Here is an 18,289-nt window from a genome sequence, read left to right as displayed (position 1 = left end):
TCTACCAAAAAAATGCCAGGATAGCATTTCTGGACAAGATGGGATGTCAGGGTGTTTTCTGTAGCAATTACAGATCTTTTTCAGAAACTGCTAGGTAATCACTCTGAGAAGTGAAATTTTTCATTTTAAAATGAGCAAAAGAACCAACAGGTATCATTAAAATACGTATTTACATTATTATATTCACATCGGTTATCAAAATAGTATTTATACTTGAAAGTGTGGACTTGAGTCAGACGGTACTGTGTCAATTCAAGTGTTGTGTTTCTAGCAATTTATTGCTAAGAGTCTTCCTCCATGAAACAAGCAGCTGTTTAGACTTTTCTCCTATTGTAGCAGCATGTGTGAAGTTCCGCTTCAGTAACCCATCTGTCCATCAATGAAAGGGCATCCCTTAAATGTTGAAGGCCAATAGTTAGTATCTTTTTTTTTTAATATACTGGACCACAATTCATAAAAACAAGGGATGGTTCTTCCCACTACCCAAGAACCCCCAGAATACCAAGACAAATACATGTTCCACGAGTCAATCAGAAAGGTCAGTTTAAACTGTATGTTTAAGGCACAAACATTTCACACGGGACTTTCTAGGTAATAAAGGAAGACATAATATAATTAACTTACATCCTATTAAGTTTCTGTTCTCTTTATTTGCAAGATAAGTTGATTAAAATGATTAATTGCCAGAACTTGTGGCCCAGAAGAAGCTCTATACTGTAGTGAAATACACTTAAACTCTTACAGTTAATAATGCACCCAAAGTTTCAGTAAAAAAAAATTAGCCAACAATAAGACTTTTCATGACTGTGGCAAGTTGTTGCTTTCTGGTTTTCTATGCAACTATTCCATATAAGCTTGTTTTTGGTATCGCAATGTACTGAGGGCTAAGCAAAAGAGGAGCTAAGGTAGAAGCACACAGTGCTTGCTAGATTATCCAGTTAAAGTATATGATACTTAAAATAGTATCCTTTTCCTAGATATGGATTTTTATTCACATTTGCAAATACATTCTTCAGTAAGTTCTAAAATCTTCACTTTAAAAAAGTGAGGGTATGTGGAATTGAGATATTTATGTTCGTTTCCTTAAAAGAATTTTAGCACACCTAAGACAATAAAAAGAACCTATTTAAACATACTGTTTTAATGAAGTGGTATCTGATGGTCCTCCGGCCAGGTATTTATTTAGGAACCACCGCTTACAACTCCAACTGGTATTCCAAAGGGAGTAATTAAAAAAAAAGAAAAAAAAATACAACTAATACAATTTCTCTTACTCTTCACTTTTTTTATTACTCAAAAGTCAAATACGTTATTTTTAAATTATTCATCCTCAATTTTGATTTAATGTACCATCATTTTCCCAAGATATGAAATTTCAGAATCTCTTTGGAATACTAATTTTATGTTTCTAGGTTTAACAAAACTGCTGAAATTTTAAATTCCACTCTATTTCCCTGAATTCTCAAGACAGTTGCTGATGTAAATTTTAATATAAAATATTTAGTCACAAAATAGTATTGCTTTTTGTATGCACATAGTTGTAAGATTACTTTGCTTTTGTCAATAAAAACTATTCCATCTTTCATAAAACTCTAAACAAATTAAGAACTGTGATGGAGAACAAAAATTACACATGGTAAAACAGGTACCAGCACAACGTTAGGTTATATTACATCAAAAAAGTTTTTAATGGTCCCAAATATATATACTCAACAACTAAGGATACACTCAGGAGAAAAAAAAATCAAAAACAAAATGAAACAAAAAAAATTATGACACAAATGACCACATCTAGAATTCCACTCAATCTTTAATCAAGTAGGGACAAATCCCCACTTAAAAAAAAAATCTGCAGTTTGAAGGGCAAAGGGAACAGATAAAAAAGAGGAAACCTCATATTCGCCCCTCCCCCAAAGAGGTTTTTCCAAACCTGCTGTAGCTTGACTAAAATGTTCAGAATGTACGATTTTAAAGGCAGGTCTCTTTATACAAAGAAACTGCTGGCATTCTTAACTAGTGAAGAATTAGGGCAGAAAAGCCTATTCTTCTGAGTCTCAAACATGGTCCGAGAAAGCATATTCTGATTGTAGCAACTGACCAGTCAATCCAGAGTTCCACTTACAAAACCCCTGCCCTGTTGGCTTTTCGTTTCCATTTCCTTCCCTGAGAAAAGGGCAATGTGTGGTCCAAGCTTAGACCTCGAAGGTGTAAGTCTTCCCCCTAAATGTATAATTATCCCCTCCTCCTGCTCCACTGAATTGGCACTTGATGAGCAGAAGTCAAGTGTGCGAGCTGAGCTGTGTCAGTCATTCACAAGAGGCCACTGCTCTGTTATAGATTTGTAGTGGGGAGGGGTAGAGAACCAGTTTTCTCAACAGGTACTGATCACAGGCAGCTGCCATTATGACTCAAACTTTGCTTTCTTTGACAAAGGGAGCGTGTCTTCCTTGTCTTCGTCCTCATCATCATCCTCATCATCATCAGGATAATCTACCAGACCCACAAGGCCTCCCTGTTCGGAAATAAGGATTACTTTAAGAAAACACTACATTTTCAAATACATATGTCTTAAGTCTGGTAAAGGATATACCCCCACCCCAATATACTAACTGGTTATTTCTGGGAGGTGAGATTGTATGCAGCTGAAATTCATTACATATTTCCCAAGTTTTCCATGATAAAATTTTAAGCAGTTTATGATCCTTGCAAAACACCCAGTAGATAAACACTAATTACTGAATTTAAAATTCAAAACTTAAGTTTTAAGACTTTTTGCATTAAAAAAATTTTCTTTAACAGAGTCTAAACAGCATCAAAATTAAAACCACAGAAAATAAACAGACCACTAGAAATGAGGGTAGACAGACTATCGGAGGCTAGGAAAGTGATTCTGCCCTGTCCCTTCCTCATTATTTCATCCAGGCTTCTTCCTTTTAGCCCTGCTCCTTCACCAGAAACCACTGTAGCTCACTTTAGTCTTGATGTAGATCAATGAATCCCAAATGCCAGTCTGTTAACTGCTAGTCCAGGGAAACATAAGGCAGCCAAAAGAATTGGTTTTTTCTGAGATTATGTCTTTCCTACATTTTTGGTGGTAAAATTGTGATCCTTCCTAAAGGAAATGTTAGTGATAGTAGACAGTTAATTCTTTTTTATAAACCTTGCTTGACAAAATTAAGTTAGGAGTGTCCAGATATTTAGATTATATTCTTCCTACGAAGTCTTTATCTGCGTATTAATTGGGAAAGCTGATAAAAGTAAATAATAATTTAACTTTAAAATTTCTGTAGATGTTTTGACACATACAAATGTGAACTTAAGGTGCTAAAATGCAAACAACCAAAATAAGAATATATTCAAACTTCTGAATTGGTCATAAAAACTTTCAGAAATTTCTCAACTGCTGGTGGGAGAATTATTCCCTAGTTCACAAATGTTAAAATCAGTTCCAAAAGACAGTAACCAAAGGGACTACTAGTCACAACAATTTTATTGTTGGGAAAGCTTAAATTAGGTAGGTCTGGGAGTCAAAAACATACCTTGGTAGTAATAGCTGCCGTCTGAGATGTATTTTTAGGGATGGATCCAGGAGAGCCTGGAGATCCTGGGGATCCAGGTGAGCCTGGAGAACCAGGCAGATTTGTTGCAGGTGACTGGCTGGAGAGGGTAGTCTTTGTTCCACTAGAGAGGGAAAGCTTGAAACTTGGGCTCTGCCGACCAGAAAGATTCGTTTTCAGAAGCACCTCCTTTTCCTCACTTTCTTTTACTAAAAATGAGAATACTGTCAATAATTGTCACCCATACTCATCTTTTCAAAAACCTCCAAGTGAGGTGGCACTAAAAACACAATTAACTAGCTTACTCCTTTGCCAGAGAGCGACACTGAAATTCAGTTTATGAACAAAGCTTAGCAAAATACTAAGCATCCTTATCCACAGGACTTTACTACTGAGAAGGAAGGAGACCTTCAGTATTATAGTCAGTGTTCCTACCCTTCTGAAATATCTCACTCAAGACAAATTAGGAAAATTTAGTCTATACCTTCACAACAGAGCTATTAAATTCACACTCTATAAAGCAAGAGTCTTTTAGTATCTGTTGTGACACAAAGTAGATACTAATCATTCTGTCAAGAAAAAAAGGATAAACCTAGAGTGAGAAAGCCTTCAATATTTCCTTGCCCATCTTTTCAACATACATTTCTTCCTCTCCATGAATTTACTTATTGGATCCATAATGTCATCATCATTCTTAGTTTTGTCAGATGGAGACACGACAGCTTCTCCATCTTCCATGTCATCTTCATCTGTGTTGAACCACATCTCCTCTTCATCTTCTAGTGTTCTGGCGTCTCTTCGATATCTATGATTCCTCAAAATGGAACGCATACTATGAGTAAAGAGAAGAAAGTAGAATTAATAGACTCATATAAAGACTTTCGTCTTCAAATATTATCCCAAATTACAGTCTTAATAGATAAATGGAATAATACAGATTTATACACACAGAGGTGGGGGAAAAAAAAACAGATTTTACCTAGCATATAACAAAAAACTACACTCCACCATATCTAGTGTTAAGTAGTGGAATCAAAATTCCCATTATCAAAATTGTACTGTTACAGATCAGTTATTAAACTTGCCAAAACTACGAATTAACAAGTCTTAATTTATGGATTTTAAAATATACCACAAGTATGTGAACTCAGGTATTTAGAAAAAAATGTACACAATTGCATTAAAATAATTTGTAACCTTAAAGCAAAGCAAATACAATAATATTCTGATTTTACTTTGGACACAAAAGTAGCCTTATTGCCATATCAGTGTTTTGCTTTTTTTCTTTTGCATTATCTAACTTGATATATGCCTGAGAAAAGTCTACAAATCATACTGATACCCACCTAACACCGTCAGGAAAACATTTACATTGACCATTAGAGAAAACTACAACCTCCATCTGCTTATTTCCCCCTCTGCTGCCAAGCTAAATAATAAACAAGCAAAAAAGAGCTACCATCATAAACTTGTCGCTGAATGAATAGGTTCAAATATGTGGTAATCTACCTGTCAAGTTTGGGATTATCTTGCCTTTCTCTTTGTTGTTCAAATCTCAGTTTCAATCCTTTAAATGTTTGTACATAATCTACATCTTCCAATGCTTTCCAGTAATTTTCAATTACATGAGCAGTTAATGATTTTATATCTTCCTATAAAAAAGAATTATAATAAAAAATGATAGGAAAAATTAGCAAAATATGAGGCTTAATTGTAGTGAACTCATAAACCCGCCCAAAATGGTTTAATTTCTTAAAATTATTATCCAATCTTAGGGACAAAAAAATGCAAATGGGCATAACAAATACTGGCTACTTCAACAGCCCCTGACTTTTGGTGTACCTCAGAATTATCCATGGCTCTTTCCAAAGTAAATGCTCAGGTCCTACCCTAGATGATTCTCACTCAGTAAGTCTGGGGTGGTGCCTAGGCATATATACAGAAAAGTGCTAGAGATGGATGGCAGTGATGATTGCACAACAATGTGAATACACTTAACGCCAGTGAACTGTACACTTTAAAAAATGGTTAAAAGGGCAAATTTTGTTATGTTTATTTTACCGAAATTTTAAAAAACCATGCCACAGATAATTCTGAGACACACCAATGTTTGAGAACTACCAGCCTACTATATCATTAAAGAATGAAATTTACTCTTTAGAGACATATGGAGGAATGTCAAGGAAAATTCAAAAAACCTCAAAGTTAAAAACAAACAAAAAACACATCTGAATACTTATGCCAACTATAATTTTACTTTCTTAAAATGACTACCGTGACAGTGTTAAATCAGTTTTCAAACTATCCTGAGATAGTTTGAAACTAGCTGCTGAGAGAGATTATTTTGGTTTTTGTTAGTTCAAACTGAATCTCTCATAAGCTTTTGGTAACACTGGTTTTCTTTCAAAAATTCTCTCCAAATATAATAATCTCAATAAGCCAAAATACCAACAATGCATATTTGATTTGCTCAAACAAAACCAAAATTCTAACTACAAAGTATAGAACCTACCACTCTAATAAATTCAAACATTTCTATTATGGCAGAGTTCATCAGATTGTAGCGGGATCCATTGTTGAGAAATGCTTTGACTACTGGTTCAAACAAAAAACTTTTCATTATATAGCGGTTGTAAAACTCATCTTTTAATCCAATAATCTTTCTCTTAAAACGAAGAGCACCTGAAACACAGAGGCATTGTTGTTCAAATTACATACCATATCTTCATATTTTAGAATTACAAAAAAACCTGTTAAATAAACATAGTTCTTCATGCAGTAATAAGTTACTGCTTCCAGAAGTATGAACCTAAAGATAAGGATTACAAAAAGGTTATCAGAAAAATGTATTCTAAAAGCAGTGTATGTCACCATAGAACACAAGTCTTAGAGAGCCAGAAGAATTCTGGAAATAAGTTACTGATTACCAAAATGTACTTTACATCTGAAATTAGAGCTAAGCTAGGGCTAATAAATGAATTAACCTATCATACTACTTAAGATGAGAAAATTCCAAATATATCCTTTTGTATATACCTTCAAAACAACAGAAAAAACATTGTTTTATTAGGGCAATCCACTCTATAATTTGATCTTCCTTATTTTTGGACACTCTTATCAGGGTTAATGGTGTTTACATTGATTTGTTTTTGGATGTGTTTGTAGAAATGCCATAAACCCACAGAAATCTGCATGACCCAAAATTTGCCTTCCCAGAGTTTAGGAATCAGTTTAGAGGATGTTTTTAAAATGTGGTCCTCTATGCTTACTGCAGCGAGTATGCTTTTTATTTTTTTCCCCTAGTTTTCCTTTTTACAATTAATTAGGCTTTAACTTACAGATTAAAAGGTATATTTACATCTTGAGGTATGGGGAGTTACTTAAGTCACCATTCGTCAAGATCCAAATATACCCAGACAGCTAGACTTCAACAAAGCCCTCTTTACCTAAATGGAATTATCAGTAAGTTAATGCCCCAGTTATTGTAAACAGTTCAAAAAAGCATACTCACTTCATGCAGTCACATCGTCTTCGGTTGGCAAGATTAAATATTGTGTTTGTATTTTGGTTTCTTTGGAGATCATGGAAGTGGCTCGTTAAATTGCCAATTTGTTATTAATCAAGTCCTTCATGAGCAGGTAGCCAGGCAACCATGCTGACACGGTTTCTGGGTAGGAAGGCAGAGGAGTAAAGCAGCTCAATTTTTCTTTAGTTGGCAGAAAAGAGGTCCACAAGTGAATGCCCAATTAGGTACAGTTGATTATAAACTGCCTTAACAATCCAACTTATTTAACAGTGTCTCTTACTAAAGAGACACTCTGGGCAGGGAGTTCAAAATAGTTTATAGAAGAGTAATTGCATTTTATTTTTTAAACTACTGAGTATTTTCAAATACATAAGCATGGTGAAATAAGACATTTTAAACAGTAAGCATCATCTTTCTTTGTGATAAGTCAAAGCCTAATAAGGGTTTATTTTCCCAAAACAATGATTTGAGAGCTTGTTTTTTTTTGTTGTTTTGTTTGTTTTTTAATGTTACTTGACAAAGGAACTTAGGCAGTTCCACTTGTTGGAATAAAAATCAATACTTTAGAGCTCAGGCTAATAGGCCAAATTTTAAGCTTTTAGTAATTAAGGCAAGTGCCGTTATTTTAAAAATTGTTACTCCAACTTTGCAGGCTTTGTGAAGACTTGTGGCCTACCATAACACACACTAATTGAACCCTGTGGTGTGCATGCAGTTCCCGGGTAAGTGCAAAGAAAACTCCCTTCCTAGAACTCGCTAGACCAGAGTATGCAGCTGGCGCCGCCGCCTCAAGAGCAGCGCTGCTCAGAAGCTGCCCAGGCGGGCAGAAGGCAACTCTAACGGGCTTTTCTTTTGTTTTGCTCCTCGTTTGCCCGCATTTATTTATATCAAGAATCGTGCCATTTCCACCCAAACCTCTCCCCAGAAAGAAACTTGCATGAAAAATGTCCAACCACTATGCTTGCTGTTGAATGAAGTTACTTTCAAAAATTTACCAGTGAGTTCTAATGAAGTCACGTTGCTCGAAGGAGGTCAGAGAAAGCTTTCGCGATAGGTCAAGTTAGCACAAATGTAGGATTTTCAATGTAAAAGTGCACTCTGCTTCCACTCACATCTCTAACCTTTATTAACATGCCAGGAATCTCTTACGCTTAGTTTCAATCATCTCTAAAACAAATAATAAATCTTTACCTTACACAACATGACATTTTATGTAAGTCTGAAACTTTTTGCTGCATATGTAACTAATGATAGCTGAAAAAAAGCATCTACCACAAAATTTTTCTCTACTTCATTCTTCTTATAGATTTCCATATTTTAAAAAACAGCCAGACAACATATAGGTAGGAACTAAAAAGCTACAATTTAAGATCCAAGAATCTGGTAAAGGCCAAGAATGATAAAACTGTGTGTGTGTCTGTGTGTTTATACACATACATATCTAACCTATAAAGACTAAATAGGATTGTTGTTCTCACTCACAGACTTGACTACGTCGTCTTTAAATATGATACAAGTATAATAATTAAGAACCAGCAGGTATAAAAAATTCAAAGTCCCCAAACTGTGTACATTTAACCAATCTTTTGTCTTTACAAGTGGACATCTAAATCTACTTATAAAATCTCCCTTAAAAAAAAAAATACTATACTTAATATTTTAATGTACTCTTTCCTAAGACTGAATAGATAGTAAATCTCTGCAAATTTATGCTTAATTCTTTTAGAACTCCTTGATTAAAACTCCTACTGTATAGCCAGTCCTAAAGAGTGCATTCCTAATGACTGACATCTTCTTTCAGAAGCTACTCATTCTCAATCCTGGGAAGAGAGCCACACTGAGTGAGAATCATTTGAGAAAGAGTAAGGTTTAATTAATGATAACCTAACTTAGTTTGAAAAATATTAAAATAATAAAACATAACTAAGATTTTTGCTAGCATGATTAATTTCCTACAACATAAACTCATTAATTTGTCATGATTCTCTTCATAGTTCTCACTGAACTGTGAGAAATTTTCTTTGCAATACTGTAAGCAAAATGAGATGAAAAGGCCTTTCCCTTTTCTGCCACTCTCCCACTAGACTCATGTGTTCTACCTATACCAAACCTCTAACATACCACACTTTCACATTTGTTCATTTTAATTGTGTATTCAACCAAGAATTTCACACTCTCCCATGATCAAGACACAACTTACTTTACTTCTTTTTGCAAGGTTTTCCTGATCTGCCTCATTCAGGGAGAATAAATCATTTCCACTATACATCCAAACACACCTCGATATAGTGCTTTTGATGTTGTTTTGGTATTTACAGACTATCTCCTCCTAATGAACTCTGAGCCACTTGACAACTGACTTCAGGTCAATCATCTTTTTCCTAATATTAGGTATGCATCATACTTCATCAAATGTAAGATGCCACTGATCGCAAAAAACCTTCCTTTCTACTACTAAGAAAACAAAACAAAGAAAAAAAGCTACCAATCATAATGACATGCCATTAATTTTAAGACTCACCTTGATTTGAGATGATAAATACATATCTTAGAATCAATAAAACATGGTAGTAGGTGTTAAATTTATTTAAATGAAACTAATTTTTTAATTTATTCAGTTTTCCCGTTCTGTCCCATCTGCTCAAACTCCCTTTCCTACACTCAAACAAAACCTTCTATGTTGACATGAAAGAACAAATCAAAGAAGTGTTCATTATTAACTTCCTCTCAACTTGCTTTGGGACTCTCACTTTTGCTATGATAGGTTTATAAGGAAAATGAATATGAGTTTAAGAGCCCTTTATATGCACTATTCCTTTTGGCTGAAAAGCATCTGACCACATGTATTCTCAGTTCATACTGCAGTGTGTACACCAGACTGAAAAACTAATTCAACTATAACAAGTGTCACCCTAATAGGTTTCCTTCTAAGAAAAATTCATTAAACTTTCTATTTTGAATACCATTTTAAAGATAAAATGTTGACAGAATAAATCAATGTCAGAAATATCCTTATAAACAATGTTTTCATAATTTAAGGATATTTTAAAAGTCAATTAAGCAAAACATTTTTTTTGGCTGTGCTGCACAGCTTGTGGAATCTCAGTTCCCCAACCAGGTAATGAACTCAGGCCTTCGGCAATGAAAGTGCAGAGTCCTAACCACTGACTGAGGACGGCCAGGGAATTCCCAAGCAAAATGATTTAAAATGAAGTAAAAAAAGACAGCAAAAATGGATGTATATGTTCAGGCTTCTAATTACTGGATGATTATGATGCCTTTATACAACAACAAAACCAAACCTACCCATAAAAACCAAAAGGCCAAAAAGAGTTAGTTACCAACAGACATCTCTTATTGAGCCTCTAGGGTACTCTAAAACTGGTGTGCCAACTTACCAAAGAAGGCTGACTGCTACATGATCAAGAATATTCTGGGTTAACCTATTTCTAATTCAGAAACATGTTTTACTTCTGTAAACTAGGGTCTTCAGAATACAGTGAAAGTCAACTTTTGAAAAACATGTATAACTAAGAACAGCCTTGTTAAAAGACTATCTGTTGCTCTACGAGAGGTGACAAACCTTTCCCATAAAGGTCTACAGAATACATATTCTAGGCTTTGTGGGCCACATATGGTCTCTGTAGCTTTTTTTTTGAACAATGCTTTAAAAACACAGAAACTATTTTTCACTTTCCAGGTTGTGCAAAAACAGACCATGGACTGGATTTGGCCACAGCTGTGGTCTGTCACCCCTTCTCTGAAGTATCTGAGGTAACACAATGTGATATGTCAAATATGTCTCAGTAAAGCTGGGGGAAAAATATTTGTGGAATTAATGAACAGACCATCTGCAGGCATTTGTGCTAGGCATTCTGTAATTTAGAAAAAATGTATTTTGGAAACTCGGTGCTATTAGCTATGTTTTCCAAATTACAAATGTATTCTTCATGACTCAGTGTGAGACTCTGGTCTCACAAGAATGTCCAATTTGTGACTGTCATGCTATATAAAGTCAAAAATAAATACGGCAAATAAAATGATTTAAGGTGCCATTTTAATAATACTTTAATACATTTTGTAGGTACACTCTAACCCCTTTACTGTATATTGAGAAAGAAGAGTCAGGAAAATCACCTGATCAAAATGTGGCAAAAGTACATTATCAGTGTAGTTTAGTATTAGAACCTCGGTCTCCTGCAATCAGTGATCTTTTCTTCTCAGGCAATAACACCGAAAGATAACAATAATAATATACAGACAATAAGTAATTCTACCAGAAGCAACACTTACATAATGCCAAGAAAGCATGCTTCGAGGCCATAAGAACTAACACTCTCCGGAGAATGTCCTTATTAATAATGTAGTTCTTTATGTGGTAGGTATGGTGCTCCACACAGAATGTTAACAATTCCAATACAAGTGCCAACAACTGGGCAGTCTGAAAATCATCTAAACAAAACAAAACACAATTATATTTAATGGCTTATATTCTTTTCCTCCCCAAATTAAGAATCCGAATTCTAATCAAGTAAAATCCCTTCTATTAACCCAAATATGTTAAAGTTAAGGAAAAGGGAACTAACATTTATTGAATGCCTACCATGTGCCAAGAACTGTGCTTTCCATTTTTTCACATTTAATTTAAATAACTCTGTGAAGAATTAGTGTCACAAGACCCAGGTGTGAAATATTAGTAAGGCAAACTGGGATACAAATCTGTTAGATCTGTTTCATTCCAGAGGGCAAGAATGCTCTACCATGTCTTATGTCCCTCAACGGATATACAGATATCACAGGAGGTCCTCCTACCACACATCATCTGGCTTTGATGGAACTACTCTCTCTGCTCCTTTGATTCATGTACTTTGTGCCTCCTTTTACTACACATAGTGAGTCCACGCTGAATTATAATTACTGGCTTATCTTCCTCACCAGGCAGTAAGCCTCCAAAACTATTTTACTCACTGCTTTTATTTCTCCCATTTAACCCCTAAAGATTATATATATAGCACAGTGCCTTCCACACAATGGGTTCTCAATAAATGTTTGATGAATTGAACATGTGGGTTTGAAAAGAAGCCTCAAGCTTTACCTACTATGAATAAAGTAGACAAGAAAAATTAGTATCACATTTCCAAGACTTGATTCTAGAGTCATTAAAAAAGGTAAATTTAACATTTTTTTCTAAGTGGTGTCATAAGTTAAATATACTATATTGATAATTCATATAACAAAATAACTTACTTATTCTCAAAGCTTCAATAAGGAATTTCCCAATGAAGACCCTAAAACTATTTTCTAAATCAAACACACACACACAAAGCTAAAGGAATAAAATGCAGAAATAATCCTACTTTGGAATAATCCTCAATGCAAAGAAAAACTGCTTAATACTAAGCACAAGCTCTGCTCTGTATCTACACACCTGGAGTACAAATAACTTAAAATGAATCTTCTAATAGCTTCTTCCTTCTATTTGTTTCATACATGTAAATGCAAACTAAATACAAATATTGCTTTAACAAAAAATATTGTTTTAAAATTCTGAAAGCAAAAAATTATCTCTAGTATATTCCTTCACAGTTCTAGTACCTCTGATTATAGCACTTTTAAAAGAAATTTTACCTTGAAATTACCTCTTTTGAAAATATATTAGTAGACCTCTAGGTTAACACCAACTTTTTGAGTTTCAGAATTCAAGAACCAAGAACTTAACTACCAACCTGTATTACCTTACCTTTGCTAGGTTTGTCTTCTGTTGTATTTGCCAGTAAGGGAGCAGTAAGGACATGCATACAGTGCTTGTAGAAGAAACCCAGAAATTCAGTCTTTTCTGTTTTCTAAGGAATCGAAAACACTTCCATGAACTTTAACTGCATTGGTTCCTACCAGCAATAAAAATTATACTAGTATGAAAAAGAGAAAAATGCCCGTAGCTTACATTGGCAGTAGCTAACATGTTTTCTGGGTCAACTAATGTTCGAAGGAGGCCCATAAGCTGGACTGCTCCTCCAAGTTCAGGGTCTGTATCACAAATCATATGTTCTATAATGAGGTTGATGAGCAAAATATCCTGGTGAGAAAAATACACATAGTAAGGATCACTTATTATAGGAGGGAATGGAAAAAGCATATACTATGAGACATGCTACAGCATTATACCTAGCTATGGCTATCTTAACTGCAAACAAAATGAAATGCTTGACTGACTTCTTTAATGGATACAGAGCAGTTTTCCAAAAGTATGGTATAGGCACATTACACAAATAGTACCAAAAAGAATTTATCTTTTAATCAAGGAGATTTATCTTTAAATCCCGATGAAAATAAAAACAAAGTTTCAGTTTGGTGCTAACAGATCTTTTACACCTCTGGATAACAAAATCTCCCTTCTGAAGAAAGCTAACGGGCTTTAACAGTAAGAATGTTTAGCTAAAATTTATAACATTGTTCTTTCACTGCATTTTTATAGATTCCTTCTATTTATGGCAGATGATAACTGTACCTATTCTCCATTTATGGAAATGATATAAAGTTTCCATTTAAAATAAATTTAAGAAAAAATTAGTTGGTACCTGAATGTCTGAAATTGGGGGAAACAAGATTACGTTATTTAGAGAGCACACAGGAGAACAAATATATTATAGATATTCCAAATGACATACAAAATTGACTTAAGTTTTCCTGATGCTCTACTATGACTGGTTTTCCTGGCTGAAGAGGAAAAATTGAGAGGCATTCAGTGAGAAAAATCCCTGCTCTTGCCTATATATGCAATGGTAGGATAGACAGAGAAAATGCAGACATACATGGAAATAACAATCAAGACTGGGAATCAAGAAGACGACTGCGTATGAATGAAGTACATCAATGTATGTTCAACTAGTAGGTTACAGCGCCAACAAGAATAGCCTTTATTTTATATATATATACACACACACACACACACAGGTTTTCAAGATAGGACTATTTTATAAAAGCAAAATGTGACATAATATTCAACAGTTCAAACTGGCACTTCCTGCACCTACCCTGACATTACAATTTTGTAAACAAGTGTTAAATATAGAAGTTACTAGGCATTCCACTTCATTTTGACATCACAACACATTACGATCTCTTTAAAAAGTCTATTTCCTCATTTTGTAAAAATATGATAGGCTGGAATTCTACATATATTTTTTTCTAAGAGATTGTCTTTTTACCCTCTCTGTTTGAGGGCAGAATATCTTAGTTTATTCTTAAGTAAAAAGTTACTTCCAAGATTTTATGGAGGAAAGAGAAGATAAAAAATCAGGATGATTGGTTTAATTATCTGAAAAGAAAACAGAGCACAAACATTTACGGCTTCCACATACGCCATGTACCACAGACTCTGGGAGAACCTTTCACATCACCAGGATACATTCTCTCACCGACTCTGAAATTGATGGGTAAGTGAGTGAGTGAGTGAATGTGAGTGTGTGTGTGTGTGTGCGTGTGTGTGTGTGTGCGCGCACGCACAACACAACAGCTTGCTCCCTATGGTTAGGCAGTAAAGAAAGCACCCTAAACACTTTCCAAAGGAATGTGCTTCATCATTCTTGATGATTTTGAGACTCTATCCCTAGCAAAGCCAATGTTTTCCTAGGGAAGTTATTCATAATTCCACATATAGAAGAACAATTTATTGATTAAATGATTTAAACAACACTACATAGCACATTAACTTCTGAATTAAGAAACTTAATCTCAAATTTTTTTTTTTTCTTTTTTTTTGGCAGTACACGGGCCTCTCTCACTGTGTGGCCTCTCCCGTTGCAGAGCACAGGCTCCGGACGCGCAGGCTCAGCGGCCATGGCTCACGGGCCCAGCCGCTCCGCAGCATGTGGGATCTTCCCGGACCGGGGCACGAACCCGTGTCCCCTGCATTGGCAGGCGGACTCTCAACCACTGCGCCACCAGGGAAGCCCGATCTCAAAAATTTTTAAAGAAATTTAAGTTGAGCATTAACAACTGCTGTAAGACAATTTATAAACTGAGACAGGAGCCAGTTAGGGGAAGAATAAGCCATGATATTATGGCTACACTTTTCTCAAACATCAACTATTTAAATCTTTAAGAAATGAATAATAAATACAGTTATAGCTTCCCATGTATAAATACTTACTGTTAGTGCAAATAATATTTACCTTGTTGGTTATTTTTTGCTCTGTTAACTTCTTACTTACATCATCATTCTGTTGTGCCTCCTGCATGACAAACTCTCGTACCATGGATGGATTATATTCAACCAAGTATGAGAATATATCAGTAGCAGCACTTCGCACCTGTGTATCATCCATGCCCTGCAGATAAAAAGCACTTATTTCTCCTATAGTAACAAAAATATGGAACTTGAAGCTATATAAATCCAAAACCTAACAAATTATAAGAAAACATTTGAATAAAAAAAGAGAGGTCAAGGAAATTCTGCTTATGTAAAATTCTTTTTCTATGGATAAAGTTATACTTTCTTTTACTCCTGTTTTTTTTCTACTTTAACATTTCAACTAATAGGCTGCAAAGTTAACAAATTATCGATATTAAAAATATGGAAAATTCCTGTATGTGTCCTTTCAGTACTCTCTGTAAGGACTAATACTAGAATTTTATAGCTTTTTAACTTTATGTAATACACAACTGATATTAAATATTGGCTATAATCAAACAGTTGCATGCTACATAAGAAATATACTATTTTGTGGATTAAAAATATGATGGTAATTAAGTATAAGGAGAAACAAACTTACAAGGATGACTTCTAAAGCTGGTAATATACCCATGTTTGACAAAGTCTTGAAAAAAGCATCTCTGTTTTGAGGTTGTAGCGTTTGGGAGAACGCACAAAATTCTTTTAAAAAGTTAACCTGAAATTAGGAAAAAGGATAAGTGAATATAAAAGGTGTGTTGTTTTAGCTTCATGCCCTCCATAATATCAAATTTCTTACCAATTCCTGTCTTTTTTCCTCATCTGTTGCTTCATCTGTTAGCTGTGCAAACAAATCTGTCAGAAATTTTTCATCTTCCTGTGAAATCAAAGGATAAATTAATTATGCTAATAGTAAGAGTGTAATATATTTTCAAAACGCTAATACAGAAGATATAAATCGCAATAACTGGAAAAGGGGAAGATGGTATTGGCAATGCTGTTTTTTAAAAGAGAAGGAAAAAACTATGAAAGGATAAATTGGGGATTTATACAAAGATTATCCTTTATATTTTGGCAAGGCTCTATTTCTTAAGTCTAGTTAAGGGCCACATTATAAACACTTTAGGCTTTGCGGACTCCACCACAGCTACTCAATTCTGCTGTTATAGTAGGAAGCAGCCACAGGCAATGTCAATGAACAAGTATGGCTCTGTTCAGATAAAACTTTATTTACAAAAACAAACATGGTCTGTAGACCCATGATTTTCATAGGGTTTCATAATCTTAACTTTAGAAGTTAAGGTTCTACAACCACTCAAATAAAGATAAAACTTCCTTCATGTTTTAAAACCAGAAATGATTCAATTATGTAAAAAGCTAAATTCAGAACTTTTAAAGAAACATCTATTATTTGAAGCTATCCACCTACAGACATATAACAATAATTATTAAATTATTCTATGTTAAATTAAAATGTATTATTTTAGAAATGATTCAAAAGATCTCTCATAGGATACTCATCTGGGCATGTAAAAGTTAGAGTATAGAACTTGGAAATAACCTCATATGTTATCTTATCTTACCTCCTTATTTTATAATTGAGAAATTATAAGAAATTTCCTTATTTTATAATATATATTTATAAGAAATTTATAATATATAATTATAAGAAATTTCCTTATTTTATAATTGAGAAATTATAAGAAATTATAAGAAATTTACCCAATGCCCAATCACAGTTAGCAGGTAGGTGTTCAATTTTTTGTCACTATTTTTAGTTAAGATTTTGTTTTAATTCCATACTACCTCAGCTAGTAGAAATAAATTCAACACTACATGCCCTACAGACATGCCTAAGTCTAAATGTATATATGTATGTGTGTGTGTGTATATATATATATATACATGTATATGTATGTGTACGTATGTATGTATGTGTGTATCTCCCACTAGTTTATAAACCCCTTATTCACTGCTGCAGGTGCTCAAGAAACATTTTCTGTGACACTAAATTAGTTTGGCTATTCCACCTTTACTTTTTCTGCAGTGTACAAATAGGCCACACCTCAAATGGCATCCAGTATCAAGATCCATCTCAGACATAATATATCCCACCAAATGGAAATCAAATGATTAAAAAAGATTCTCTGAACTTCTGTGAAGTACAGAGAATTAAGAAGGTTCAACAGTATTACAAAGAATCAGTCAACAGTAAGGGTTATGACTGTGTACAAGGTAAGAACCTGCTTTAATTACTCCTTGTCAAAAAATGTGTAAAACTCACCTTCCTTCATAGCAGCACTTTCAATATAAATGCTCAGCATCAAGAGAAACAGAAAGACCTACAGCACTGGCAGCCTGCATTTTACAGAGCGTATTGTAGGGAAACAAAGACTTAACAACTTGAAATTATTCATACTTAATGAGTAAAACTGGCATTTTACAGGTCTGAAGACCAAGAAAACAAAGAAGTGACAAATCCCTATATAACAAAATGAGAACCATGTGGAGCTGAAGAAAGGGACCAGCAGTGCTTAGGACTATCCAAGGAGACCAGAAATCAGAACTAGACCAGAACAGAGGATCTATTAGGTAGCTAGCAAAAACTAGTTCCTTAGCAAAGAACAAATGAAAATTGGTACCAGAACACCCTTCTTCTTCCATTATCAATCACAATACACTATGTCAAGGAATACTGTTGTACTTACCAGACTGTATTGCCTATGTTATTTGTCTGTCTTAAATGAATGGAAAACATGTCAAATTAATCAACGTGAACTGGACTTATCACTAGCTTCAGGAAAGCAGTTTTGGTAAAATTGACTTTTCTATCTAAATTCATATATATATATATATATATATATTAAGGTGATAAAACCAGGGTCACTGAAAATACAGCAATTTTCTAAAAAGGAATAAACAAAAATTAAATTTACTGTATTACTCATAACATGTGCTACCAAGCAGCTCTAACTGACATTTATTTGCCTCTTTCTTAAATTCAAATCCAGGTTTCAAATAATTATTTTATTT

The 18,289-nt window shown here is 34.3% G+C and overlaps 1 protein-coding gene across 3 annotated transcripts in view; it reads right to left on the bottom strand.

Moving 5' to 3' along the window:
- Nucleotides 1-1,792: 1,792 nt before the first annotated feature.
- Nucleotides 1,793-18,289, bottom strand: part of PPP4R3A (protein phosphatase 4 regulatory subunit 3A) — a 37,462-nt gene continuing 20,965 nt past the window's right edge. The window contains exons 5-15 of one of the 3 annotated variants that reach the window (XM_082855980.1): nt 16,056-16,133; nt 15,858-15,974; nt 15,258-15,413; nt 13,028-13,159; nt 12,824-12,926; nt 11,377-11,535; nt 6,070-6,239; nt 5,067-5,209; nt 4,199-4,389; nt 3,540-3,766; nt 1,793-2,512 (exon numbers count right to left, since the gene is read on the bottom strand). In XM_082855980.1, coding sequence (XP_082712106.1) covers nt 2,402-2,512; nt 3,540-3,766; nt 4,199-4,389; nt 5,067-5,209; nt 6,070-6,239; nt 11,377-11,535; nt 12,824-12,926; nt 13,028-13,159; nt 15,258-15,413; nt 15,858-15,974; nt 16,056-16,133 — 1,587 coding nt within the window. In that variant the 3' untranslated portion in view covers nt 1,793-2,401. Of the gene's footprint in view, nt 2,513-3,539; nt 3,767-4,198; nt 4,390-5,066; nt 5,210-6,069; nt 6,240-11,376; nt 11,536-12,823; nt 12,927-13,027; nt 13,160-15,257; nt 15,414-15,857; nt 15,975-16,055; nt 16,134-18,289 lie in introns of those variants that run through there. The other 2 variants (XM_082855981.1, XM_082855982.1) reach the window with 2 other exon arrangements.

The sequence above is a fragment of the Leucopleurus acutus genome, assembly GCF_964270905.1.
Source record: "Leucopleurus acutus genome assembly, chromosome: 1".
In the NCBI taxonomy this organism is placed as follows: domain Eukaryota; kingdom Metazoa; phylum Chordata; class Mammalia; order Artiodactyla; family Delphinidae; genus Leucopleurus; species Leucopleurus acutus.
This window is presented reverse-complemented; position numbering and strand designations above follow the sequence as displayed.